Source organism: Anomaloglossus baeobatrachus, unplaced genomic scaffold (genome assembly GCF_048569485.1).
Source record: "Anomaloglossus baeobatrachus isolate aAnoBae1 unplaced genomic scaffold, aAnoBae1.hap1 Scaffold_3622, whole genome shotgun sequence".
NCBI classification, from domain to species: domain Eukaryota; kingdom Metazoa; phylum Chordata; class Amphibia; order Anura; family Aromobatidae; genus Anomaloglossus; species Anomaloglossus baeobatrachus.
In genome coordinates this window covers 12,091-38,772 of record NW_027442976.1, presented here as the reverse complement: position 1 = coordinate 38,772, position 26,682 = coordinate 12,091, and the positions used below count along the sequence as shown (strand labels likewise).

At 56.6% G+C, this 26,682-nt stretch overlaps 1 protein-coding gene across 1 annotated transcript in view; it reads left to right on the top strand.

Annotated features, from left to right (window-relative positions):
• The window catches only part of LOC142273422 (kalirin-like), a 47,170-nt gene extending 23,079 nt beyond the window's left edge, over positions 1-24,091 (top strand). The window contains exons 5-7 of the mRNA XM_075332532.1: positions 5,594-5,785; positions 23,420-23,590; positions 23,941-24,091. Coding sequence (XP_075188647.1) covers positions 5,594-5,785; positions 23,420-23,590; positions 23,941-23,997 — 420 coding nt within the window. The 3' untranslated portion in view covers positions 23,998-24,091. The remainder of the gene's footprint in view (positions 1-5,593; positions 5,786-23,419; positions 23,591-23,940) is intronic.
• The last annotated feature ends 2,591 nt before the right edge of the window (positions 24,092-26,682 follow it).

The window sequence follows — 26,682 nt, the reverse complement described above, 5'->3', positions numbered from 1 at the left end:
GTGATGGAGCTGCCGAGTCCGCGGTGTGGTGTGATGGAGCTGCCGAGTCCGCGGTGTGGTGTGATGGAGCTGCCGAGTCCGCGGTGTGGTGTGATGGAGCTGCCGAGTCCGCGGTGTGGTGTGATGGAGCTGCCGAGTCCGCGGTGTGGTGTGATGGAGATGCCGAGTCTGCGGTGTGGTGTGATGGAGCTGCCGAGTCCGCGGTGTGGTGTGATGGAGCTGCCGAGTCCGCGGTGTGGTGTGATGGAGCTGCCGAGTCCGCGGTGTGGTGTGATGGAGCTGCCGAGTCCGCGGTGTGGTGTGATGGAGCTGCCGAGTCCGCGGTGTGGTGTGATGGAGCTGCCGAGTCCGCGGTGTGGTGTGATGGAGCTGCCGAGTCCGCGGTGTGGTGTGATGGAGCTGCCGAGTCCGCGGTGTGGTGTGATGGAGCTGCCGAGTCCGCGGTGTGGTGTGATGGAGATGCCGAGTCCGCGGTGTGGTGTGATGGAGATGCCGAGTCCGCGGTGTGGGTGTGATGGAGATGCCGAGTCCGCGGTGTGGGTGTGATGGAGCTGCCGAGTCCGCGGTGTGGTGTGATGGAGATGCCGAGTCCGCGGTGTGGTGTGATGGAGCTGCCGAGTCCGCGGTGTGGGTGTGATGGAGGTGCCGAGTCCGCGGTGTGGTGTGATGGAGCTGCCGAGTCCGCGGTGTGGTGTGATGGAGATGCCGAGTCCGCGGTGTGGTGTGATGGAGATGCCGAGTCCGCGGTGTGGTGTGATGGAGATGCCGAGTCCGCGGTGTGGTGTGATGGAGATGCCGAGTCCGCGGTGTGGTGTGATGGAGCTGCCGAGTCCGCGGTGTGGTGTGATGGAGCTGCCGAGTCCGCGGTGTGGGTGTGATGGAGCTGCCGAGTCCGCGGTGTGGATGTGATGAAGCTGCCGAGTCCGCGGTGTGGTGTGATGGAGCTGCCGAGTCCGCGGTGTGGTGTGATGGAGCTGCCGAGTCCGCGGTGTGGTGTGATGGAGCTGCCGAGTCCGCGGTGTGGTGTGATGGAGCTGCCGAGTCCGCGGTGTGGTGTGATGGAGCTGCCGAGTCCGCGGTGTGGTGTGATGGAGCTGCCGAGTCCGCGGTGTGGTGTGATGGAGCTGCCGAGTCCGCGGTGTGGTGTGATGGAGATGCCGAGTCTGCGGTGTGGTGTGATGGAGCTGCCGAGTCCGCGGTGTGGTGTGATTGAGCTGCCGAGTCCGCGGTGTGGTGTGATGGAGCTGCCGAGTCCGCGGTGTGGTGTGATGGAGCTGCCGAGTCCGCGGTGTGGTGTGATGGAGATGCCGAGTCTGCGGTGTGGTGTGATGGAGCTGCCGAGTCCGCGGTGTGGTGTGATGGAGCTGCCGAGTCCGCGGTGTGGTGTGATGGAGCTGCCGAGTCCGCGGTGTGCGCTGGGAGTGGTTTTCTGTGAAATGATCGATGCATGCGTTGTATTTCTGAACTTCACTGATACATTGTAGCAAACCCTCTGGAGACCTTTTTGCTGCTGAAATGTTTAGTCCTCAGAGTTGTACAGATTAGATGGGATCGTTTGTTTCCAGTCACTGACAGCAAGCAGCCGTCATGTCTGGTTGGCCCACATTACACTGGGACGTTTCCTACAGGAATATTGGGGGGATTTGTGCAGTTCGGGGGTCGGCGGCTGATTTCCAGGTGTGAACGCCGCAGTGTTTTCCCGATCCTATTAACCCTGCGCTGACGAGATGCGGCAACGCTGCCACGCTGTATACCTAGTGTTTACAGCAGGCAGCAAGTCCTGTGGGCGGATGCAGTTACTATAGCAACTGTTCCTAGCAACTAAGTGCCATGTGCCCAGCACCCATTACCCCCCTTTATGAGCCGTCTGAATGACATTTTCGGTGTTTAGTAGCTGCTCTGCTCGCTGTACATGTGGCTGGGCAGGAACGTGGCATAGTCCCCTGTGATGCTCAAAGCATCCCCAGATGTGTCACCCGAGCGTCCGTGTGCGGCGTCCAGGCTCCCGTCACCCGAGCGTCCGTGTGCGGCGTACAGGCTCCCGTCATCGGAGCGTCCGTGTGCGGCGTCCAGGCTCCCGTCACCGGAGCGTCCGTGTGCGGCGTCCAGGCTCCCGTCACCGGAGCGTCTGTGTGCGGCGTCCAGGCTCCCGTCACCCGAGCGTTAGTGTGCGGCGTCCAGGCTCCCGTCACCCGAGCGTCAGTGTGCGGCGTCCAGGCTCCCGTCACCGGAGCGTCCGTGTGCGGCGTCCAGGCTCCCGTCACCGGAGCGTCCGTGTGCGGCGTCCAGGCTCCCGTCACCCGAGCGTCCGTGTGCGGCGTCCAGGCTCCCGTCACCGGAGCGTCCCTGTGCGGCGTCCAGGCTCCCGTCACCGGAGCGTCCGTGTACGGCGTCCAGGCTCCCGTCACCGGAGCGTCCGTGTGCGGCGTCCAGGCTCCCGTCACCGGAGCGTCCGTGTGCGGCGTCCAGGCTCCCGTCACCGGAGTGTCTGTGCTCTGTCGTGTCGCTGTGTATCGCTGCCTTCCGTTATGTAGCCCTCCATTGTCGTCTATCTGACGATGGAGACTCACAGGGTCCCGTTGTGCTGACTTCGGGGGGCTCCAGTCCATACGTGTGCATTGTCACCAGCCAGCGCACACAGCACAGCGCACACAGCACAGCGCACACAGCACAGCGCACACAGCACAGAGCACACAGCACAGCGCACACAGCACAGCGCACACAGCACAGCGCACACCACAGCGCACACAGCACAGAGCACACAGCACAGAGCACACAGCACAGAGCACACAGCACACAGCACAGCGCACACAGCACAGCGCACACAGCACAGCGCACAGAGCACACAGCACAGCGCACACCACAGCGCACACAGCACAGCGGCGGCTCAGTGGTGACTTCTCACATCAGTTTTATTCTTATCTTGCTGGAAATAGAGAAAATCCTGTGTTTTTTGAGGGTTTGCAGAAATCACACGGAACCGCACATTCACAGTGGAGATGTCGACATTATCTCTGTGCAGGGTTGTAATGGGGGTTCCTGACCTCCGCCCCCTCCCTCTGACCTCCTGACCCCTCCTCCCTCTGACCTCCTGACCCCTCCTCCCTCTGATCTCCTGACCCCTCCTCCCTCTGATCTCCTGACCCCTCCTCCCTCTGATCTCCTGACCCCTCCTCCCTCTGACCTCCTGACCCCTCCTCCCTCTGACCTCCTGACCCCTCCTCCCTCTGACCTCCTGACCCCTCCTCCCTCTGACCTCCTGACCCCTCCTCCCTCTGATCTCTTGACCCCTCCTCCCTCTGACCTCCTGACCCCTCTGACCTCCTGACCCCTCCTCCCTCTGACCCCCTGACCCCTCTGACCTCCTGACCCCTCCTCCCTCTGACCTCCTGACCCCTCCTCCCTCTGACCTCCTGACCCCTCCTCCCTCTGACCTCCTGACCCCTCCTCCCTCTGATCTCCTGACCCCTCCTCCTTCTGATCTCCTGACCCCTCCTCCTTCTGATCTCCTGACCCCTCCTCCCTCTGATCTCCTGACCCCTCCTCCCTCTGATCTCCTGACCCCTCCTCCCTCTGATCTCCTGACCCCCGCCCTACCTCTGATCTCCCCCCCCCTCCCTCTGATCTCTCCCCCCCTCCCTCTGATCTCTCCCCCCCCTCCCTCTGATCTCTCCCCCTCCTCCCTCTGATCTCTCCCCCCCTCCCTCTGATCTCTCCCCCCCTCCCTCTGATCTCTCCCCCCCTCCCTCTGATCTCTCCCCCCCTCCCTCTGATCGCCCCCCTCCCTCTGATCTCTCCCCCCCTCCCTCTGATCGCCCCCCTCCCTCTGATCTCTCCCCCCCTCCCTCTGACCTCTCCCCCCCTCCCTCTGACCTCTCCCCCCCCTCCCTCTGATCTCTCCCCCCCTCCCTCTGATCTCTCCCCCCCCTCCCTCTGATCTCTCCCCCCCCTCCCTCTGATCTCTCCCCCCTCCCTCTGATCTCTCCCCCCCTCCCTCTGATCTCTCCCCCCCCCTCCCTCTGATCTCTCCCCCCTCCCTCTGATCTCTCTCCCCCTCCCTCTGATCTCTCCCCCCCCCTCCCTCTGATCTCTCCCCCCCTCCCTCTGATCTCTCTCCCCCTCCCTCTGATCTCTCTCCCCCTCCCTCTGATCTCTCTCCCCCTCCCTCTGATCTCTCCCCCCCTCCCTCTGATCTCTCCCCCCCTCCCTCTGATCTCTCCCCCCCTCCCTCTGATCTCTCCCACCCCCTCCCTCTGATCTCTCCCCCCCCCTCCCTCTGATCTCTCCCCCCCTCCCTCTGATCTCTCCCCCCCCTCCCTCTGATCTCTCCCCCCCCTCCCTCTGATCTCTCCCCCCCCCTCCCTCTGATCTCTCCCCCCCCTCCCTCTGATCTCTCCCCCCCCCCCTCCCTCTGATCTCTCCCCCCCCTCCCTCTGATCTCTCCCCCCCCTCCCTCTGATCTTTCCCCCCCCTCCCTCTGATCTCTCCCCCCCCTCCCTCTGATCTCTCTCCCCCCCCCTCCCTCTGATCTCTCCCCCCTTTCCCTCTGATCTCTCCCCCCTCCCTCTGATCCCCCCCCCCCTATCTCCCCCCCCCCTGATCTCCTGACTTCCGCCCCCCCCTTCCCCTTCCCCCCTCTGATCTCCTGACTCCCCCCCCCTTCCCCTTCCCCCCTCTGATCTCCTGACTCCCCCCCCCCTTCCCCTTCCCCCCTCTGATCTCCTGACTCCCCCCCCCTTCCCCTTCCCCCCTCTGATCTCCTGACTCCCCCCCCTTCCCCTTCCCCCCTCTGATCTCCTGACTCCCCCCCCCCCCCCTTCCCCTTCCCCCCTCTGATCTCCTGACTCCCCCCCCTTCCCCTTCCCCCCTCTGATCTCCTGACTCCCCCCCCCCCCCCTTCCCCTTCCCCCCTCTGATCTCCTGACTCCCCCCTCTGATCTCCTGACTCCCCCCCCCTTCCCCTTCCCCCCTCTGATCTCCTGACTCCCCCCCCTTCCCCTTCCCCCCCTCTGATCTCCTGACTCCCCCCCCCTTCCCCTTCCCCCCTCTGATCTCCTGACTCCCCCCCCCTTCCCCTTCCCCCCTCTGATCTCCTGACTCCCCCCCTTCCCCTTCCCCCCTCTGATCTCCTGACTCCCCCCCCTTCCCCTTCCCCCCTCTGATCTCCTGACTCCCCCCCCTTCCCCTTCCCCCCTCTGATCTCCTGACTCCCCCCCCCCCCCTTCCCCTTCCCCCCTCTGATCTCCTGACTCCCCCCCCCCCTTCCCCTTCCCCCCTCTGATCTCCTGACTCCCCCCCCTTCCCCTTCCCCCCTCTGATCTCCTGACTCCCCCTTTATAAGTTGAATCTGCTTTGTAATCCGGTTAGTGTAATCCGGGCACATATCGCCCACATGTGCGGTGATCGGGCGCGCAGCATCTGTCCTTGGAGGATTATCTGCAGGTGGGATTATCCTCTGACAGCGTTGGCGGAGATCTGCTCTCGGATAATCGTGGAGCAGCGCCCCCTGTGGCCATATTACTATGGAAAGCCAAAATGAAGGTTTCTCTGTTTTTTGGGTTTTATCTCAATTTTTTTTTTTTTTTTTGGACAGAACACGTACACGAACGCTGACAAATTACTGGAGGCTGCAGAGCAGCTCGCCCAGACCGGCGAGTGCGACCCCGAGGAGATCTACAAGGCCGCCCGCCACCTGGAGGTGCGCATCCAGGACTTTGTCCGCAGGGTGGAGCAGCGGAAACTGCTGCTGGATATGTCTGTCTCCTTCCACAGCCACACTAAGGAGGTAAGAGCCGCGCTCCACCGCTGAACATCTCACAGGGAGTGCAGCTCTGGAGGATAATACAGGAGGTGTAACTCAGGATCAGTAATGTAATGTATGTACACAGTGACTGCACCAGCAGAATAGTGAGTGCAGCTCTGGAGTATAATACAGGAGGTAACTCAGGATCAGTAATGTATGTACACAGTGACTGCAGCAGCAGAATAGTTAGTGCAGCTCTGGAGGATAATACAGGAGGTAACTCAGGATCAGTAATGTATATACACAGTGACTGCACCAGCAGAATAGTGAGTGCAGCTCTGGAGTATAATACAGGAGGTAACTCAGGATCAGTAATGTAATGTATGTACACAGTGACTGCAGCAGCAGAATAGTGAGTGCAGCTCTGGAGGATAATACAGGAGGTAACTCAGGATCAGTAATGTATGTACACAGTGACTGCACCAGCAGAATAGTGAGTGCAGCTCTGGAGTATAATACAGGAGGTAACTCAGGATCAGTAATGTATGTACACAGTGACTGCAGCAGCAGAATAATGAGTGCAGCTCTGGAGTATAATACAGGAGGTAACTCAGGATCAGTAATGTATGTACACAGTGACTGCACCAGCAGAATAGTGAGTGCAGCTCTGGAGTATAATACAGGCTTCTCTGGTGAATGCACCAATCCGCTCTCAGTACCCGTACTGTCTGTATGTTGGGGCACAGCTCCTTGCGGTAGTTTTGGGTCTTCAGGGCTGGATCCATGTCAGATATTAATGCTGCTCTGCAACGTTCTCATTTGTTCAGTTTTTCTATTATTTCTGCTGGATTCAGGGAGTTAATTGTCGTTGGAGCTAATTAAAGTCCTGTAATTAGGACATTCGCTTTCTGGACTTTAATGAGGATGTGATGTCACTTGGGGCTGGAGATAAATATAAATTCTCCGCACTCTGTAAGTTGAATGCTGAAGATACATCCGTGCATTGATAGACAGCCATGCATGTGGCGCTGTGCGGAGCGTGCTGACGTGGCGCTGTGCGGAGCGTGCTGACGTGGCGCTGTTTGGAGCGTGCTGACGTGGCGCTGTTTGGAGCGTGCTGACGTGGCGCTGTTTGGAGCGTGCTGACGTGGCGCTGTTTGGAGCGTGCTGACGTGGCGCTGTTTGGAGCGTGCTGACGTGGCGCTGTTTGGAGCGTGCTGACGTGGCGCTGTTTGGAGCGTGCTGACGTGGCGCTGTTTGGAGCGTGCTGACGTGGCGCTGTGCGGAGCGTGCTGACGTGGCGCTGTGCGGAGCGTGCTGACGTGGCGCTGTGCGGAGCGTGCTGACGAGGCGCTGTGCGGAGCGTGCTGACGAGGCGCTGTGCGGAGCGTGCTGACGTGGCGCTGTGCGGAGCGTGCTGACGTGGCGCTGTGCGGAGCGTGCTGAAGAGGCGCACATTCACAACAGTGTTATTATTTTTTTCTGTTCATCAATAATCGTACGTATTGTCAGCGTTCAGCGCGTGGAGTGCGGAGACGTTCTCTTTTTTCGCGGTTAGTGAGGGCCGCTCCCACCTCACCTGCACCCCATACTGCGATCCGGAGGGCAAACCATCAAACGTCCAGACATGAGAAGCCATCATCCAAGGAAACGCAGCTGCTGATTATCCGAGTCTCTGGACATTCCCTGATGCCACAGGCTGGGGAGAAGAAGGGAATTTTGTTACTTACCGTAAATTCCTTTTCTTCTAGCTCTTATTGGGAGACCCAGACGATTGGGTGTATAGCTACTGCCCTCCGGAGGCCACACAAAGCACTACACCAAAAGTGCAAGGCCCCTCCCCCTCTGGCTATACCCCCCCCGTGGTATCACGGGTACTCCAGTTTTAGTGCCAAAGCAAGAAGGAGGAAGCCAACAACTGGTTTAAACAAATTAACTCCGAGTAACATCGGAGAACTGAAAAACCGTTCAACATGAACAACATGTGTACCCGCAAACAGCAAAAACAATCCCGAAGGACAACAGGGCGGGTGCTGGGTCTCCCAATAAGAGCTAGAAGAAAAGGAATTTACGGTAAGTAACAAAATTCCCTTCTTCTTCAGCGCTCTATTGGGAGACCCAGACGATTGGGACGTCCAAAAGCTGTCCCTGGGTGGGTAAAGAAATACCTCATGTTAGAGCTGCAAAACAGCCCTCCCCTACGGGGGTGTCACTGCCGCCTGCAGGACTCTTCTACCTAAGCTGGCATCCGCCGAAGCATAGGTATGCACCTGATAATGCTTGGTGAAAGTGTGCAGACTCGACCAGGTAGCTGCCTGACACACCTGTTGAGCCGAAGCCTGGTGCCGTAATGCCCAGGACGCACCCACGGCTCTGGTTGAGTGGGCTTTTAGCCCTGAAGGAACCGGAAGCCCAGCAGAACGGTAGGCCTCTATAATTGGTTCTTTGATCCATCGAGCCAAGGTGGCTTTAGAAGCCTGCAACCCCTTGCGCGGACCGGCGACAAGGACAAAAAGTGCATCGGAACGGCGCATGGGCGCCGTGCGGGAAATGTAGATCCTGAGTGCTCTCACCAGATCTAGCAAACGCAAGTCTTTTTCATACCGGTGAACCGGATGAGGATAAAAGGAAGGCAAGGATATATCCTGATTAAGATGAAACGAGGATACGACCTTAGGGAGAAACTCCGGAATGGGGCGCAGCACTACCTTGTCCTGGCGGAACACCAAGAAGGGAGCCTTGAATGCCAGAGCTGCCAGCTCAGACACTCGCCGAAGCGATGTGATCGCAACAAGAAACGCCACTTTCTGTGACAGGCGAGAAAAAGAAACTTCTTTGAGAGGCTCGAAAGGCGGCTTCTGGAGAGCAACTAGTACCCTGTTCAGATCCCATGGATCCAACGGCCGCTTGTACGGGGGCACAATATGACAGACCCCCTGCAAGAACGTGCGCACCTTAGGAAGACGTGCTAGACGCTTCTGAAAAAACACGGATAGTGCCGAGACTTGCCCTTTAAGGGAGCTGAGCGACAAGCCCTTTCTTTTTCGCTCCTAATTGGGAGACCCAGACAATTGGGTGTATAGCTATTGCCTCCGGAGGCCACACAAAGTATTACACTTAAAAGTGTAAGGCCCCTCCCCTTCTGGCTATACACCCCCAGTGGGATCACTGGCTCACCAGTTTTGTGCTTTGTGCGAAGGAGGCAACACATCCACGCATAGCTCCACTGTTTAGTCAGCAGCAGCTGCTGACTATGTCGGATGGAAGAAAAGAGGGCCCATACTAGGGCTCCCAGCATGCTCCCTTCTCACCCCACTTCATGTCGGAGGTGTTTGTTAAGGTTGAGGTACCCATTGCGGGTACGGAGGCTGGAGCCCACATGCTGCTTCCTTCCCCATCCCTTTTTACAGGGCTCTGGGTGAAGTGGGATTCTATCGGTCTCCAGGCACTGAGACCGTGCTCCATCCACAGCCCCTGGTATCTGCTGGACATGGAGCGGAGTATCTTCAGGGACATGGCCCTGCTACATGGAGGTACTCTGTGTCCCTGTGGGGACCGCGCAGACACACGGCAGCACTGCTGGGTGTGTTAGTGCGCCAGGGACAGCGGCGCTGTCCGCACTAGTGCCATCGCACACCACAGCGTTGCTGGGTGTGTTAGTGTATTGGGTGACTACTGCGCTAACCGCCGCTGCCATTTTTATTTAAGGCGCCGCTGGGATTTGTGGTGCGCCGGGGACTTCCGCGCCGGCCAGCACTGATATGCCGGCCGCGCTTATTAACTCGAGTCCCCGGCTTCTGGGCCTAGTCTCCCTTCGTTACCGCCCACAGGCCTGACAGTCAGGGTAGGGGCGTGACGCTGCATAGCACAGCAGCGCTGAGAGCTGGAGTATGTTTTGCATACTCCACCCCTCTCACTGTGTGCACTGTGAAACCGGATTCCCGCACTTTCTCAGGCACGCCCACGGCTTCCTTCTCTACAAGGACGCCGGCAGCCATTAGTGTCAGTTTCTGTACGATACAGAGACAAGTGTGGAAGACCCTGGCATTCTGATAGTCACACAATCGCTGCAACAGGCGTTAAGCAGCACCTGTGGTGCTAACCCCACTAGTGCAGAAGTGCACTTATAGATATGCTTGTACTATATACATTGCACTGTTTGGTCGCACGTTGTATATACCCTCCTGGATTGTGCGGAGGAGTTATCAGCATATTCTCTGTGTAAAACAAAGGTGCAGAACCACATGTTTTTCTATGCAGCCGGTACAGCATGTACGGCTATACGGCCGGCAGGTTACATAGACCCCCATTATATCCAACTCAGCCGGAGTCTCTGCTAATGGCCAGAGGATGAGGACGGTGTCTGCAGTTTTTACTGACAGATTTTCTGAGACTATGGCTATGATACTAGAAGCCTAGCAGTCCGGACATGTCTCTCACAACATGGGCACTGTTGAATCATTGATCCATGGCCCCCCTCAGTGTGAACAACTAACAGCTCCGGGAATGTCACACGCATCCCAGAGTCACGGCTCTGCACAGACGTCAGTCCCAGACAGCCTAAACGGGCTCACTATGAGCGGCCCTCGGTTTCATCAGGGTCCTAGCAGAAGGACTCTCTGTGTAATGAGGCGGAAGTAGCGGCTCAGGATTCTGATCCTGAGACCGCTCTCAATCTGGATACACCGAATGGTGACGCCATAGTGAATAATCTTATAGCGTCCATCAATAGAATGTTGGTTATTTCTCACCCAGCTCCTCCAGTGGAGGAGTCAGCTTCACGTATTTTTCTGGACCACTCTGCCTTCAGAGAGGCAGTCCAGGAACACCACACTTATCCAGATATGCGCTTCTCCAAACGGCTTAGGATACACGTTATCCCTGCCCCCTGACGTGGTCAAGGACTGGACCCAGTGTCCCAAGCGGCATCCTCCAATCTCCAGGCTTGTAGCTAGATCCATAGTTGCAGTGGGAGATGGAGCTGCACTTAAAGATGCCACTGACAGACAGATGGATCTCTGGTCTAAATCCATCTATGAGACTGTCGGCGCACCGTTGGCTCCAGCATTCTCACCCTTGGGGCACTCCAAGCTATTTCAGCTTGTCTTACACAGATTGACACGGTTACACGTACATCTGTGCCGCAGGTGGCATCCTTAACCTCTCAAATGTCTGCATTTGTTTCTTACGCGATTCAGGTTGCCCTAGACTCTGCGAACCGTACGGCAGTAGCCTCCGCTGCTCCGTGTTTTTAAGCAGAGCCTGGTCTGCTCGTTAAGTGAATGGAAGGCAGATTCTGCTTCCAAAAAAAAAAAAAAAAAAAAAAAAAGGTTGCTTAACCAGTTGCCTTTTTCTGCTGACCGACTGTTTGGTGAGCGTTTGGATGTAACCATTAAACAGTCCAGGGGTAAGGATTCATCCTTTCCTCAGCCCGGACACAACAAACCCCAACAGAGCAGGAGGCAGTCGTGGTTTCGGTCTTTTCGAGGCTCGGGCAGGTCCCATTTTTCCTCGTCCAATGTGGACTCAAAAGGATCAGAGGAGCTCAGATTCTTGGCGGGCTCAGTCACGCCCAAAAAAGAGACAGTCTGAAAACCCGCTTCCAAGGCGGCTTCCTCATGACTTGCGGCCTCCTCTCTCCGCATCCTCGGTCGGTAGCAGGCTCACCCGCCTTGGCGATATTTAGCTGCCATAGGTCAATGACCGTTGGGTGTGAGACATTCTGTCTCACGGGTACAGGATAGAGCTCACTTCTCGTCCTCCAACTCGATTCTTCAGAACTTCTCCACCTCCCGGCCGAGCCGCTGCTCTTCTGCAAACAGGGTGCACTCTATAGGCAGAAAGAGTGATGACCCCCGTTCCTCTTCAGGAACAAGGTCACGGTTTTTACCCCAAATTATTTGCGGTGCCTATAAGAACGGGCCGTTCCGTCCCGTTCTGGATCTAAAACTGCTCAGCAAGCTCGTGGACACCAGGCGGTTCCGGATGGAATCCCTCCGCCATGTCATCGCCTCAATGTCCCAAGGAGATTTCCTAGCATCATTAGGCATCAAGGATGCTTATCCACACGTGCCGATTGATCCAGAGCACTAGCGTTTCTACGCTTCGTTATAGGAGACGAACACCTTCTGTTCGTAGCTCTACCTTCCGGCTAGCGACAGTCCCACTGGTCTTCGCCAAGGTCAGGGCAGCAGTAGTCACAGTCCTGCACTCTCAGGGTCACTCGGTGATCCCATATTTAGACGATCTACTTGTCAAGGCACTCTCTTAGGAAACATGCCGACACTGCCCGAACGTTGCGCTGGAGACTCTCTAGAGTTTTGGGTGGATCATCAACTTTTTGAAGTCAGATCCGACCCCGACCCTATCGCTAACATATCTAGGCATGGAGTTTCATACTCTCTCAGCGATAGTGAAGCTTCCGCTAGACAAACAGCATTCACTACGGGCTGCAATCTCTTCTTTAAGAACCAGTCGCACACATTGAGACGCCTCATGCACTTCCTACGTAAGATGGTAGCAATGGAGGCAGTTCTTTTCGCGCAGTTTCATCTGCGTCCACTACAATGTGACATTCTCCGCCAATGGGACGGGGAGTCGACCTCCCTCAACAGAGTCGTCTTTCTTTCTCAGGCGGCCAAGGAATCTCTACGGTGGTGGCTTCTTCCCACCTCATGGTCAAAAAGAAGGTCCTTCCTATCCCCATCCTGGGCGATAGTTACGACAGACGCGAGTCTATCAGGGTGGGGAGCAGTTTTTCTCCACCACAGCGCTCAGGGTACGTGGACTCAGCAAGAGTCCACCCTTCAGATCAATGTTCTTGAACACAGAGCAGTGTATCTTGCCCTACAAACCTTCCAACAGCAGCTGGACAGCAAGCAAATCCGACTTCAGTCGGACAACTCCACAGCGGTGGCATACATCAACCACCAAGGAAGAACGCGCAACCGGCAAGCCTTCCAGGAAGTCCGGCAGGTTCTGATGTGGGTGGAAGACACGGCATCCACCATATCCACAGTTCACATCCCAGGCGTGGAAAACTAGGAAGCTGACTTCCTAAGTCGCCGGGGTGTGGCCGAAAGGGTATGGTCTCTTCACCCGGACGGGTTTCAGGAGATCTGGCGCCGCTGACAGAGGCCGGACGTCGATCTAATGGCGTCACGGCACAACAACAATGTGCCAGCTTCATGGCACGGTTTCACAATCATCGAACTCTGGCGGCAGACGCCTTAGTTCAGCATTGGTCGCAGTTCCAGCTACCTTATGTGCCACCTCTGGCATTGTTGCCCAGAGTGCTGCGCTAGATCAGGACCGACTGCGGCCGCGCCATCCTCGTCGCTACAGATTGGCCGAGGATGTTGTGGTTCCCGGTTCTGTGGTGCCTCACGGTAGGCTAACCGGGGGCACTACCAGACCAATCAGACTGGCTGTCTCAAGGGCCATTCTTCCATTTGAATTCTACGGCCCTCAACCTGATGGTGTGGCATTGAGTCCTGGAACCTAGGGTCGTCAGGATTACCTCAGGACGTGGTTGCCACCATGAGACAGGCTAGCATACCAACGTCCGCCAAGATTGACCACAGGACGTGGAAGATATTCTTATCTCGGTGCTCGGCGCAGGGTGTTTCTCCCTGGCCGGTTGCATCGTCTATGTTTCCTTCCTTCCTGCAATCTAGGTTGGAAAAAGGGTTGTCGCTCAGTTCCCTTTAGGGACAAGTCTCAGCGCTATCTGTATTTTTTCAGAAACGACTTCCTCAGGTACGCACGTTCCTACGGGGAGTTTGTCGTCTCAGCACTCCGTACAAGCGGCCGTTAGAGCCCTGGGATCTGAACAAGGTTCTAATTGCTCTCCAGATGCCGCCTTTCGAGCCTTTGAAAGAGGTCTCCCTTCCCGCTTTTCTCGGGAAGTGGCCTTCTAGTAACGGTCTCGTCTCTTAGGAGAGTTTCCGAGCTAGCAACGCTCTCATACAAATCTCCCTTCCTGGTCCTTCACCAGGACAGGGTAGTTCTGCGTCCGATTCCGGAATTTCTCCCTAAGGTGGTATCCCACTTTCATATCAATCAGGATATCACCTCACCTTCTTTGTGTCCTCGTCCAGTCCATCAATTTCAGAAGGATTTGCATCTGTTGGTTCTGGTGAGAGCACTCAGGTTCTACTTCCCGCATGGCGCTCCTGCGCCACCCGGATGCACTCTTTGTCCTTGTCGCTGGTCGGCGTAAACAGTCGCAAGCTTCTGAATCCACCCTGGCTCGGGGGATCGAGGAACCAATTCTTGAAACCTACAGTTCTACTGGGCTTCTGGTTCTCTCAAGGCTGAAGGCCCATTCTACCAGAGCCGTGGGTGCATCCTGGGCATTACGGCACCAGGCTACGGCTCAGCAGGTGTGTCAGGCACCTACCTGATTGAGTCTGCATACTTTTACCAAGCATTTTCAGGTGCATACCTACGCTTCGGCAGACGCCAGCCTAGGTAGATAAGTCCTTCAGGCGGCGATTGCCCACCTGTAGGAAAGGGCTGTTTGACGGCCCTATCACGAGATATTCTTTTACCCACCCAGGGACTGCTTTTGGACGTCCCAATTGTCTGGGTCTCCCAATTAGGAGCGAAAAAGAAGAAGGGAATTTTGTTTACTTACCGTAAATTCCTTTTCTTCTAGCTCCAATTGGGAGACCCAGCACCCGCCCTGTTTTCTCGGGGTTTTTCTGTTTTTTCGGGTACACATGTTGTTCATGTGGTATGGTTCAGTTCTCCGATGTTTCCTCGGATTGAATTGGTCTTTAAACCAGTTCTTGGCTTTCCTCCTTCTTGCTTTGACACTAAAACTGGTGAGCCAGTGATCCCACTGGGGGTGTATAGCCAGAAGGGGAGGGGCCTTACACTTTTAAGTGTAATACTTTGTGTGGCCTCCGGAGGCAATAGCTATACACCCAATTGTCTGGGTCTCCCAATTGGAGCTAGAAGAAAAGGAATTTACGGTAAGTAAACAAAATTCCCTTCTTTCCAACCCTGATTGCAGGAAAGACAGAAAAGTGGGCAATGCAAATGGCCAGGGAGACACTCCCTGAGCAGAGCACCAGGTTAAGAAAATCTTCCACGTTCTGTGGTAGATCTTAGCAGAAGTTGACTTCCTAGCTTGTCTCATTGTGGCTACCACTCCCTGGGATAAGCCTGTTGACGATAGGATCCAGGACTCAATGGCCACACAGTCAGGTTCAGGGCCGCAGAATTCTGATGGAAAAACGGCCCTTGAGACAGCAGGTCTGGACGGTCTGGAAGTGACCACGGTCGGCCGACCGTGAGATGCCACAGATCCGGATACCACGATCTCCTCGGCCAGTCTGGGGCGACGAGTATGATGCGGCTGCAATCGGATCTGATCTTGCGTAATACTCTGGGCAAGAGTGCCAGAGGCGGGAATACATATGGGAGGCGGAACTGCGACCAATCTTGCACCAAGGCGTCTGCCGCCAGAGCTCTTTGATCGCGCGACCGCGCCATGAATGCCGGGACCTTGTTGTTGTGCCGAGACGCCATTAGGTCGACGTCCGGCACCCCCCAGCGGCGACAGATTTCTTGAAACACGTCCGGGTGAAGGGACCATTCCCCTGCGTCCATACCCTGGCGACTGAGGAAGTCTGCTTCCCAGTTTTCTACGCCTGGGATGTGAACCGCGGAGATGGTGGATGCTATGTCCTCCACCCAATTCAGAATGCGCCGGACTTCCTGAAAGGCTTGCCGGCTGCGCGTCCCTCCTTGGTGGTTGATGTATGCCACCGCTGTGGAGTTGTCCGACTGGATTCGGATCTGCTTTCCTTCCAGCCACTGTTGAAAGGCTAGTAGGGCAAGATACACTGCCCTGATTTCCAGAACATTGATCTGAAGGGTGGACTCTTGCGGAGTCCACGTCCCCTGAGCCCTGTGGTGTAGAAACACTGCTCCCCACCCCGACAGACTCGCATCTGTCGTGACCACTGCCCAGGATGGGGGCAGGAAGGATCTTCCCTGAGACAATGAGGTGGGAAGGAGCCACCATTGTAGAGAGTCCTTGGCCGTCTGGGAAAGAGAGACTTTCCTGTCTAGGGAAGTCGTCTTCCCGTCCCATTGGCGGAGAATGTCCCATTGAAGTGGACGCAGATGAAACTGCGCAAAGGGAACTGCTTCCATGGCTGCCACCATCTTCCCTAGGAAGTGCATGAGGCGCCGTAAGGGGTGCGACTGGCCCTGAAGGAGAGATTGCACCCCTGTCTGTAGGGACCGCTGCTTGTTTAGCGGAAGCTTCACTCTCGCTGCTCGAGTATGGAACTCCATGCCAAGATACGTTAGTGACTGTGTCGGTGACAGATTTGACTTTGGAAAGTTGATGATCCATCCAAAAGTCTGGAGAGTCTCCAGCGTAGCCTGTAGACTGAGTTGGCATGCCTCTTGAGAGGGTGCCTTGACAAGTAGATCGTCTAGGTAAGGGATCACCGAGTGTCCCTGAGAGTGCAAGACTGCTACCACCGCCGCCATGACCTTGGTGAAGACCCGGGGGGCTGTCGCCAGACCGAATGGCAGAGCTACGAACTGAAGATGGTCGTCTCCTATCACAAAACGTAGAAAACGTTGATGTTCTGTAGCAATTGGCACGTGGAGATAAGCATCTTTGATGTCTATTGAGGCAAGGAAGTCTCCTTGAGACATTGAGGCAATGACAGAACGGAGGGTTTCCATCCGGAACCGTCTGGCGTGCACATGTTTGTTGAGCAGTTTTAGGTCCAGAACAGGACGGAACGAGCCGTCCTTTTTTGGCACCACAAAGAGATTGGAGTAAAACCCTCTCCCTTGTTCCTGAGACGGTACAGGAACCACTACTCCTTCCGCTCTTAGGGAGTCCACCGCCTGCCGCAGGACATCTACACGGTCTGGATGTGGGGAGGTTCTGAAGAACCGAGCTGGAGGACGAGAACTGAACTCGATTCTGTACCCGCGAGACAAAATGTCTGTCACCCACCGGTCTTTGACCTGTGACATCCAAGTGTCGTAAAAGCGGGAGAGCCTGCCCCCGACCGGAGATGCGGAGGGAGGGGACTGGAAGTCATGAGGTAGCCGCTTTGGAAGCGGTTCCTCCATTTGCTTTCTTGGGGCGTGAGTGAGCCCGCCAGGAATCTGAGTTTCTTTGCGTCCTCTGAGTCCCTTTGGACGAGGAGAATTGTGTTTTGCCCGAACCTCGAAAGGACTGAAACTTCTGCTGCCACTTTCTCTGCTGAGGTTTGCTTGATCTGGGCTGGGGTAAAGAGGAATCTTTACCCTTGGACTGTTTAATGATGTCAGCCAATGGCTCGCCAAACAGTCTATCTCTAGATAAAGGCAAGCTGGTTAAACATTTTTTGGAACCAGCATCTGCTTTCCAGTCCTTTAACCACAAGGCTCTGCGCAAAACTACCGAATTGGCAGACGCCATTGAGGTGCGGCTGGTAGATTCTAGGACCGCATTGATAGCGTAAGAGGCAAACGCAGACATCTGCGAGGTAAGGGACGCCACTTGCGGCACCGCTGGATGTATGATAGCATCCACTTTTGCTAAACCAGCTGAAATAGCTTGGAGTGCCCATACGGCTGCGAATGCTGGAGCAAACGACGCGCCGATAGCTTCATAGACAGATTTTAACCAAAGGTCCATCTGTCTGTCATTGGCATCCTTAAGTGAAGCGCCATCCTCCACTGCAACTATGGATCTAGCTGCAAGCTTGGAAATCGGGGGATCCACCTTTGGACACTGGGTCCAGCGCTTGACCACATCAGGGGGGAAAGGATAACGTGTATCCTTAGAACGTTTAGAGAAACGCTTTTCTGGATGAGCGTCGTGCTTCTGGATTGATTCTCTGAAGTCAGAGTGATCCAACAGAGCACTTAATTTACGCTTGGGATAGAGGAAACGAAACTTCTCCTGCTCTGCAGCTGCCTCCTCTGCAGAAGGGGCTGGGGGAGAAATATCTAACAGCCTATTGATGGCTGAGATAAGATCGTTTACCATGGCGTCCCCATCCGGGGTATCCAGGTTGAGAGGGGTTCCAGGATTAGACTCCTGATCACTCTCTTCAGACACATCACAGGGAGACTGATTGCGCTGAGACCCTGAGCAGTGTGATGACGTTGAGGGTCTTTCCCAGCGAGCCCGCTTGGGGTGGCTGGGGCAATCATCTGAGTCATTATACTCATCCTGAGAAGCCGGGGACCCCCTTGCAGTCTGGATTAAATCCAACTGCGGAGGATTAGAGGACATAGACCTCGCCGTGTCCATAGACTGAGCCCCAGGCATGGATTGCAAAGTTTCCAGGATTTTTGCCATAGTCACAGACATATTAACCGCAAAAACTGCAAAGTCTGTCCCTGACACCGGGGCAGGACTTACAGGCGTCTCAGCCTGGGTCACTATCTCTCCTGACTCCGGCTGGCGAAGCAGCACCGGATCTGAGCATTGCACACAATGGGGGTCCTTGGAGCCTGCTGGTAGAGCAGCCCCACATGCAGCACACGCAGTGCACACAGCCCTAGCCTTGGCAGCTTTGCGTCTTGTGGATGACATGTTGCTGCCTCCTCAGAGCGCTCTGGGGTATTCAGCCAGGAAGCGACCTCACAGTGCAAGAAATCAATAAATATCTATGTCCAGTGACACAGTACACTAATACACAGTAAGGCACTAGAGGGGCCAGCTGAAAAGCCGCTTACCGCCCGCTTAAGAGCGGGTGTGTGGTCTCCCAAAGCCCCTCAGTCTAGGTCTCCCAGAGCCTTGCGTCCTTCCTCCAGCCAGACATGCATGTAATGGCTGCCGGCGTCCTGAGAGAGGAAGGGGGGCGGGCCCTGGGCGTTCCTGGCTAAGAGCGGGAAGCCTGCTTCCCTCTGTGCCTAGTGAGAGGGCTGGAGCATGTAAATCAGGCTCCAGCCCTCGTCGCTGCCGTGAAACAGCGTCTCTCCCCTACCCTGATTGACAGGGTGGGGGCGGGAACGATCGGAGCTGCCGGCGTCCTAGGCCCAAAAGCCGGGGACTAGAGTTATAAACGCCGCCGCCGTAAAAGCGCGGTCGGCGTATCCCCGGCGCACCACAAGTCACAGCAGCGCCGCCCGGTCCAGTGAGGGTCGGCGCTGCGTTCCCAGAACACAAAGTCCCCCAGATAACTGTAGGAACACCAGCTCCGTGTACGGTCCCCGGCGCACTACAACACCCAGCCAGCCCGGAGTGTGTCTGTGCCTGCCGGGGACACAGAGTACCTGTATGATACAGGGCCCTGTCCCTGATGGTACTCCTGCTCGGCATCCACCAGGTGCTATGGGTCTGTGGATGGAGCCCGGCGTCAGAGCTTTGAGGCCGGCAGGATCCCACTTCCACAGAGCCCCCAAGGGGATGTGGAAGGAAAACAGCATGTGAGGCTCCAGCCCCTGTACCAGCAATAGGTACCTCAACCTTACAACACCATCCAGGGGTGAGAAGGGAGCATGCTGGGGGCCCTATATGGGCCCTCTTTTCTTCCATCCGACATAGTCAGCAGCTACTGCTGACTAAAATCTGTGGAGCTATGCATGGAATGTCTGACCTCCTTCGCACACAAAGCTAAAACTGGAGTACCCGTGATACCACGGGGGGGTATAGCCAGAGGGGGAGGGGCCTTGCACTTTTGGTGTAGTGCTTTGTGTGGCCTCCGGAGGGCAGTAGCTATACCCCAATCGTCTGGGTCTCCCAATAGAGCGCTGAAGAAAGGATTATATGGCCCTACCTGCAAATAGGAGGGATCGGGCAGAGTATCATCTGCCCCATCATACAGTGTTCTATCTGTGTACAGGGGAATTGTGGGAAATTTATCAGCGGGAAGAAAGGTGACATCGACTGCACGTGTCTCCTCCTTCTCCTCTAGGCAGTATTTCGGGTACCCCCCCGCCGTCTCTCGGGTCTCGTCTCTCCTCCGCCCGCAGTCTCTCGGGTCTCGTCTCTCCTCCGCCCGCCGTCTCTCGGGTCTCGTCTCTCCTCCGCCCGCCGTCTCTCGGGTCTCGTCTCTCCTCCGCCCGCCGTCTCTCGGGTCTCGTCTCTCCTCCGCCCGCCGTCTCTCGGGTCTCGTCTCTCCTCCGCCCGCCGTCTCTCGGGTCTCGTCTCTCCTCCGCCCGCCGTCTCTCGGGTCTCGTCTCTCCTCCGCCCGCCGTCTCTCGGGTCTCGTCTCTCCTCCGCCCGCCGTCTCTCGGGTCTCGTCTCTCCTCCGCCCGCCGTCTCTCGGGTCTCGTCTCTCCTCCGCCCGCCGTCTCTCGGGTCTCGTCTCTCCTCCGCCTGCCGTCTCTCGGGTCTCGTCTCTCCTCCGCCCGCCGTCTCTCGGGTCTCGTCTCTCCTCCGCCCGCCGTCTCTCGGGTCTCGTCTCTCCTCCGCCCGCCGTCTCTCGGGTCCCGTCTCTCCTCCGCCCGCCGTCTCTCGGGTCCCGTCTCTCCTCCGCCCGCAGTCTCTCGGGTCCCGTCTCTCCTCCGCCCGCAGTCTCTCGGGTCTCGTCTGTCCTCCGCATGCAGTCTCTCGGGTCTCTTCTCTCCTCCGCCCGCCGTCTCTCGGGTCTCGTCTCTCGGGTCTCGTCTCTCCTCCGCCCGCCGTCTCTCGGGTCTCTTCTCTCCTCCGCCCGCCGTCTCTCGGGTCTCTTCTCTCCTCCGCCCGCCGTCTCTCGGGTCTCGTCTCTCCTCCGCCCGCCGTCTCTCGGGTCTCGTCTCTCCTCCGCATGCAGTCTCTCGGGTCTCGTCTCTCATCCGCATGCAGTCTCTCGGGTCTCGTCTCTCCTCCGCCCGCCGTCTCTCGGGTCTCTCCTCCGCCCGCCGTCTCTCGGGTCTCTCCTCCGCCCGCCGTCTCTCGGGTCTCGTCTCTCCTCCGCCCGCCGTCTCTCGGGTCTCTCCTCCGCCCGCCGTCTCTCGGGTCTCTCCTCCGCCCGCCGTCTCTCGGGTCTCTTCTCTCCTCCGGCCGCCGTCTCTCGGGTCTCGTCTCTCCTCCTCCGCCCTCCGTCTCTCGGGTCTCGTCTCTCCTCCGCCCGCCGTCTCTCGGGTCTCGTCTCTCCTCCGCCCGCAGTCTCTCGGGTCTCGTCTCTCCTCCTCCGCCCGCAGTCTCTCGGGTCTCGTCTCTCCTCCTCCGCCCGCAGTCTCTCGGGTCTCGTCTCTCCTCCTCCGCCCGCAGTCTCTCGGGTCTCGTCTCTCCTCCTCCGCCCGCAGTCTCTCGGGTCTCGTCTCTCCTCCTCCGCCCGCAGTCTCTCGGGTCTCGTCTCTCCTCCGCATGCAGTCTCTCGGGTCTCGTCTCTCCTCCGCATGCAGTCTCTCGGGTCTCGTCTCTCCTCCGCCCGCAGTCTCTCGGGTCTCTTCTCTCCTCCGCCCGCAGTCTCTCGGGTCTCGTCTCTCCTCCGCCCGCAGTCTCTCGGGTCTCGTCTCTCCTCCGCCCGCAGTCTCTCGGGTCTCGTCTCTCCTCCGCCCGCCGTCTCTCGGGTCTCGTCTCTCCTCCGCCCGCCGTCTCTCGGGTCTCGTCTCTCCTCCGCCCGCCGTCTCTCGGGTCTCGTCTCTCCTCCGCCCGCCGTCTCTCGGGTCTCGTCTCTCCTCCGCCCGCCGTCTCTCGGGTCTCGTCTCTCCTCCGCCCGCCGTCTCTCGGGTCTCGTCTCTCCTCCGCCCGCAGTCTCTCGGGTCTCGTCTCTCCTCCGCCCGCAGTCTCTCGGGTCTCGTCTCTCCTCCGCCCGCAGTCTCTCGGGTCTCGTCTCCCCTCCGCCCGCAGTCTCTCGGGTCTCGTCTCCCCTCCGCCCGCAGTCTCTCGGGTCTCGTCTCTCCTCCGCCCGCAGTCTCTCGGGTCTCGTCTCTCCTCCGCCCGCAGTCTCTCGGGTCTCGTCTCTCCTCCGCCCGCCGTCTCTCGGGTCTCGTCTCTCCTCCGCCCGCCGTCTCTCGGGTCTCGTCTCTCCTCCGCCCGCCGTCTCTCGGGTCCCGTCTCTCCTCCGCCCGCAGTCTCTCGGGTCCCGTCTCTCCTCCGCCCGCAGTCTCTCGGGTCTCGTCTCTCCTCCGCCCGCAGTCTCTCGGGTCTCGTCTCTCCTCCGCCTGCCGTCTCTCGGGTCTCGTCTCTCCTCCGCCCGCCGTCTCTCGGGTCTCGTCTCTCCTCCGCCCGCCGTCTCTCGGGTCCCGTCTCTCCTCCGCCCGCAGTCTCTCGGGTCCCGTCTCTCCTCCGCCCGCAGTCTCTCGGGTCTCGTCTGTCCTCCGCATGCAGTCTCTCGGGTCTCTTCTCTCCTCCGCCAGCCGTCTCTCGGGTCTCGTCTCTCGGGTCTCGTCTCTCCTCCGCCCGCCGTCTCTCGGGTCTCGTCTCTCCTCCGCCCGCCGTCTCTCGGGTCTCGTCTCTCCTCCGCCCGCAGTCTCTCGGGTCTCGTCTCTCCTCCGCCCGCAGTCTCTCGGGTCTCTTCTCTCCTCCGCATGCAGTTTCTCGGGTCTCGTCTCTCCTCCGCCCGCAGTCTCTCGGGTCTCGTCTCTCCTCCGCCCGCCGTCTCTCGGGTCTCGTCTCTCCTCCGCCCGCCGTCTCTCGGGTCTCGTCTCTCCTCCGCCCGCCGTCTCTCGGGTCTCGTCTCTCCTCCGCCCGCCGTCTCTCGGGTCTCGTCTCTCCTCCGCCCGCCGTCTCTCGGGTCTCGTCTCTCCTCCGCCCGCCGTCTCTCGGGTCTCGTCTCTCCTCCGCCCGCCGTCTCTCGGGTCTCGTCTCTCCTCCGCCCGCCGTCTCTCGGGTCTCGTCTCTCCTCCGCCCGCCGTCTCTCGGGTCTCGTCTCTCCTCCGCCCGCAGTCTCTCGGGTCTCGTCTCTCCTCCGCCCGCAGTCTCTCGGGTCTCGTCTCTCCTCCGCCCGCAGTCTCTCGGGTCTCGTCTCTCCTCCGCCCGCAGTCTCTCGGGTCTCGTCTCTCCTCCGCCCGCAGTCTCTCGGGTCTCGTCTCTCCTCCGCCCGCAGTCTCTCGGGTCTCGTCTCTCCTCCGCCCGCAGTCTCTCGGGTCTCGTCTCTCCTCCGCCCGCAGTCTCTCGGGTCTCGTCTCTCCTCCGCCCGCAGTCTCTCGGGTCTCGTCTCTCCTCCGCCCGCAGTCTCTCGGGTCTCGTCTCTCCTCCGCCCGCAGTCTCTCGGGTCTCGTCTCTCCTCCGCCCGCAGTCTCTCGGGTCTCGTCTCTCCTCCGCCCGCAGTCTCTCGGGTCTCGTCTCTCCTCCGCCCGCAGTCTCTCGGGTCTCGTCTCTCCTCCGCCCGCAGTCTCTCGGGTCTCGTCTCTCCTCCGCCCGCAGTCTCTCGGGTCTCGTCTCTCCTCCGCCCGCAGTCTCTCGGGTCTCGTCTCTCCTCCGCCCGCAGTCTCTCGGGTCTCGTCTCTCCTCCGCCCGCAGTCTCTCGGGTCTCGTCTCTCCTCCGCCCGCAGTCTCTCGGGTCTCGTCTCTCCTCCGCCCGCAGTCTCTCGGGTCTCGTCTCTCCTCCGCCCGCAGTCTCTCGGGTCTCGTCTCTCCTCCGCCCGCAGTCTCTCGGGTCTCGTCTCTCCTCCGCCCGCAGTCTCTCGGGTCTCGTCTCTCCTCCGCCCGCAGTCTCTCGGGTCTCGTCTCTCCTCCGCCCGCAGTCTCTCGGGTCTCGTCTCTCCTCCGCCCGCAGTCTCTCGCGGATGTCTCTAATGCCCCCTGTGGTCTCTTTTTACCCTTCTCAGCTCTGGACCTGGATGGAAGACCTGCAGAAGGAGCTGCTGGAGGACGTCTGTGCGGACTCTGTAGACGCTGTGCAGGAGCTCATCAAGCAGTTCCAGCAGCAGCAGACGGCGACGCTGGACGGGACCCTGAATGTCATCAAGGAGGGAGAGGATCTCATCCAGCAACTCAGGTGAGCACCAGAGAGTGGAGAGTCCGGGGTCTGGTGTGAGAAGAGATGTCCAGTGGGTAGCCAGGTGCGTCCTTTCTGGCAGGCCAGCGCCGGGCGCGTCCTGTCTGGCGGGCCGTAGCTGGGGGCGTCGTCCTGTCTGGCGGGCCGGGGGCGTCGTCCTGTCTGGCGGGCCGGGGGCGTCGTCCTGTCTGGCGGGCCGGGGGCGTCGTCCTGTCTGGCGGGCCGGGGGGCGTCGTCCTGTCTGGCGGGCCGGGGGCTGGGGGCGCCCTGTCTGGCGGGCCGGAGTCGGGGGGGCGTCCTGTTTGGCGGGAAGCGCAGTGCAGGGCTGAGTTTGTTCTATGCTCAACAGGGGACTCTGCGGTCTCCAGCAATAAAAACTCCGCACAACAGCTCCATCAGTCACATTGAGTCGGTTCTGCAGCAGCTGGATGAGGCTCAGGTTCAGATGGAAGAATTGTTTCATGAGCGGAAGATAAAGCTGGACATCTTCCTGCAGCTGCGCATCTTCGAGCAGTACACGATCGAGGTGAGGCAGTGACGGCCGCCATGGTCTGTGCGCAGATAATATAATATATATATAATATATGTGCTACTTTAGGTGACGGCCGCCATGTCTGTGCGCAGATAATATAATATATATTTAATATATGTGCTACTTTAGGTGACGGCTGCCATGTCTGTGCGCAGATAATATATATTTATATATGTGCTACTTTAGGTGACGGCCGCCATGTCTGTGCACAGATAAAATATATATATAATATATGTGCTACTTTAGGTGACGGCCGCCATGTCTGTGCACAGATAATATATATTTTATATATGTGCTACTTTAGGTGACGGCCGCCATGTCTGTGCGCAGATAATATATATTTTATATATGTGCTACTTTAGGTGACGGCTGCCATGTCTGTGCGCAGATAATATATATTTTTATATATGTGCTACTTTAGGGTGACGGCCGCCATGTCTGTGCGCAGATAATATATATATAATATATGTGCTACTTTAGGTGACGGCCGCCATGTCTGTGCGCAGATAATATAATATATATATAATATATGTGCTACTTTAGGTGACGGCTGCCATGTCTGTGCGCAGATAATATATATTTTATATATGTGCTACTTTAGGTGACGGCCGCCATGTCTGTGCGCAGATAATATATATATAATATATGTGCTACTTTAGGTGACGGCCGCCATGTCTGTGCGCAGATAATATAATATATATATAATATATGTGCTACTTTAGGTGACTGCCGCCATGTCTGTGCGCAGATAATATATATTTTATATATGTGCTACTTTAGGTGACGGCCGCCATGTCTGTGCGCAGATAATATATATTTTATATATGTGCTACTTTAGGTGACGGCCGCCATGTCTGTGCGCAGATAATATATATATAATATATGTGCTACTTTAGGTGACGGCCGCCATGTCTGTGCGCAGATAATATAATATATATAATATATGTGCTACTTTAGGTGACGGCCGCCATGTCTGTGCGCAGATAATATAATATATATAATATATGTGCTACTTTAGGTGACGGCCGCCATGTCTGTGCGCAGATAATATAATATATATAATATATGTGCTACTTTAGGTGACGGCCGCCATGTCTGTGCGCAGATAATATAATATATATATAATATATGTGCTACTTTAGGTGACGGCCGCCATGTCTGTGCGCAGATAATATAATATATATAATATATGTGCTACTTTAGGTGACGGCCGCCATGTCTGTGCGCAGATAATATAATATATATATAATATATGTGCTACTTTAGGTGACGGCCGCCATGTCTGTGCGCAGATAATATAATATATATATAATATATGTGCTACTTTAGGTGACGGCCGCCATGTCTGTGCGCAGATAATATAATATATATATAATATATGTGCTACTTTAGGTGACGGCCGCCATGTCTGTGCGCAGATAATATAATATATATATAATATATGTGCTACTTTAGGTGATGGCCGCCATGTCTGTGCGCAGATAATATAATATATATATAATATATGTGCTACTTTAGGTGATGGCCGCCATGTCTGTGCGCAGATAATATAATATATATATAATATATGTGCTACTTTAGGTGACGGCCGCCATGTCTGTGCGCAGATAATATAATATATATATAATATATGTGCTACTTTAGGTGATGGCCGCCATGTCTGTGCGCAGATAATATAATATATATATAATATATGTGCTACTTTAGGTGATGGCCGCCATGTCTGTGCGCAGATAATATAATATATATATAATATATGTGCTACTTTAGGTGACGGCCGCCATGTCTGTGCGCAGATAATATAATATATATATAATATATGTGCTACTTTAGGTGACGGCCGCCATGTCTGTGCGCAGATAATATAATATATATATAATATATGTGCTACTTTAGGTGACGGCCGCCATGTCTGTGCGCAGATAATATAATATATATATATAATATATGTGCTACTTTAGGTGACGGTCGCCATGTCTGTGCGCAGATAATATATATATAATATATGTGTGCTACTTTAGGTGACGGCCGCCATATCTGTGCGCAGATAATATAATATATATATAATATATGTGCTACTTTAGGTGATGGCCGCCATGTCTGTGCGCAGATAATAGAATATATATGTGCTACTTTAGGTGATGGCCGCCATGTCTGTGCGCAGATAATAGAATATATATGTGCTACTTTAGGTGACGGCCACCATGTCTGTGCGCAGATAATATAATATATATAATATATGTGCTACTTTAGGTGACGGCCGCCATGTCTGTGCGCAGATAATAGAATATATATAATATATGTGTGCTACTTTAGGTGACGGCCGCCATGTCTGTGCGCAGATAATATATATTTTCTATATGTGCTACTTTAGGTGACGGCTGAACTGGACGCCTGGAACGAGGATCTTCTCCGTCAGATGAATGACTTCAATACGGAGGACCTGACCCTCGCGGAGCAGCGGCTGCAGCGGCACAAGGAGCGGAAATTAGCCATGAACAACATGACCTTCGAGGTGATCCAGCAGGGGCAGGACCTGCACCAGTACATCATGGAGGTGC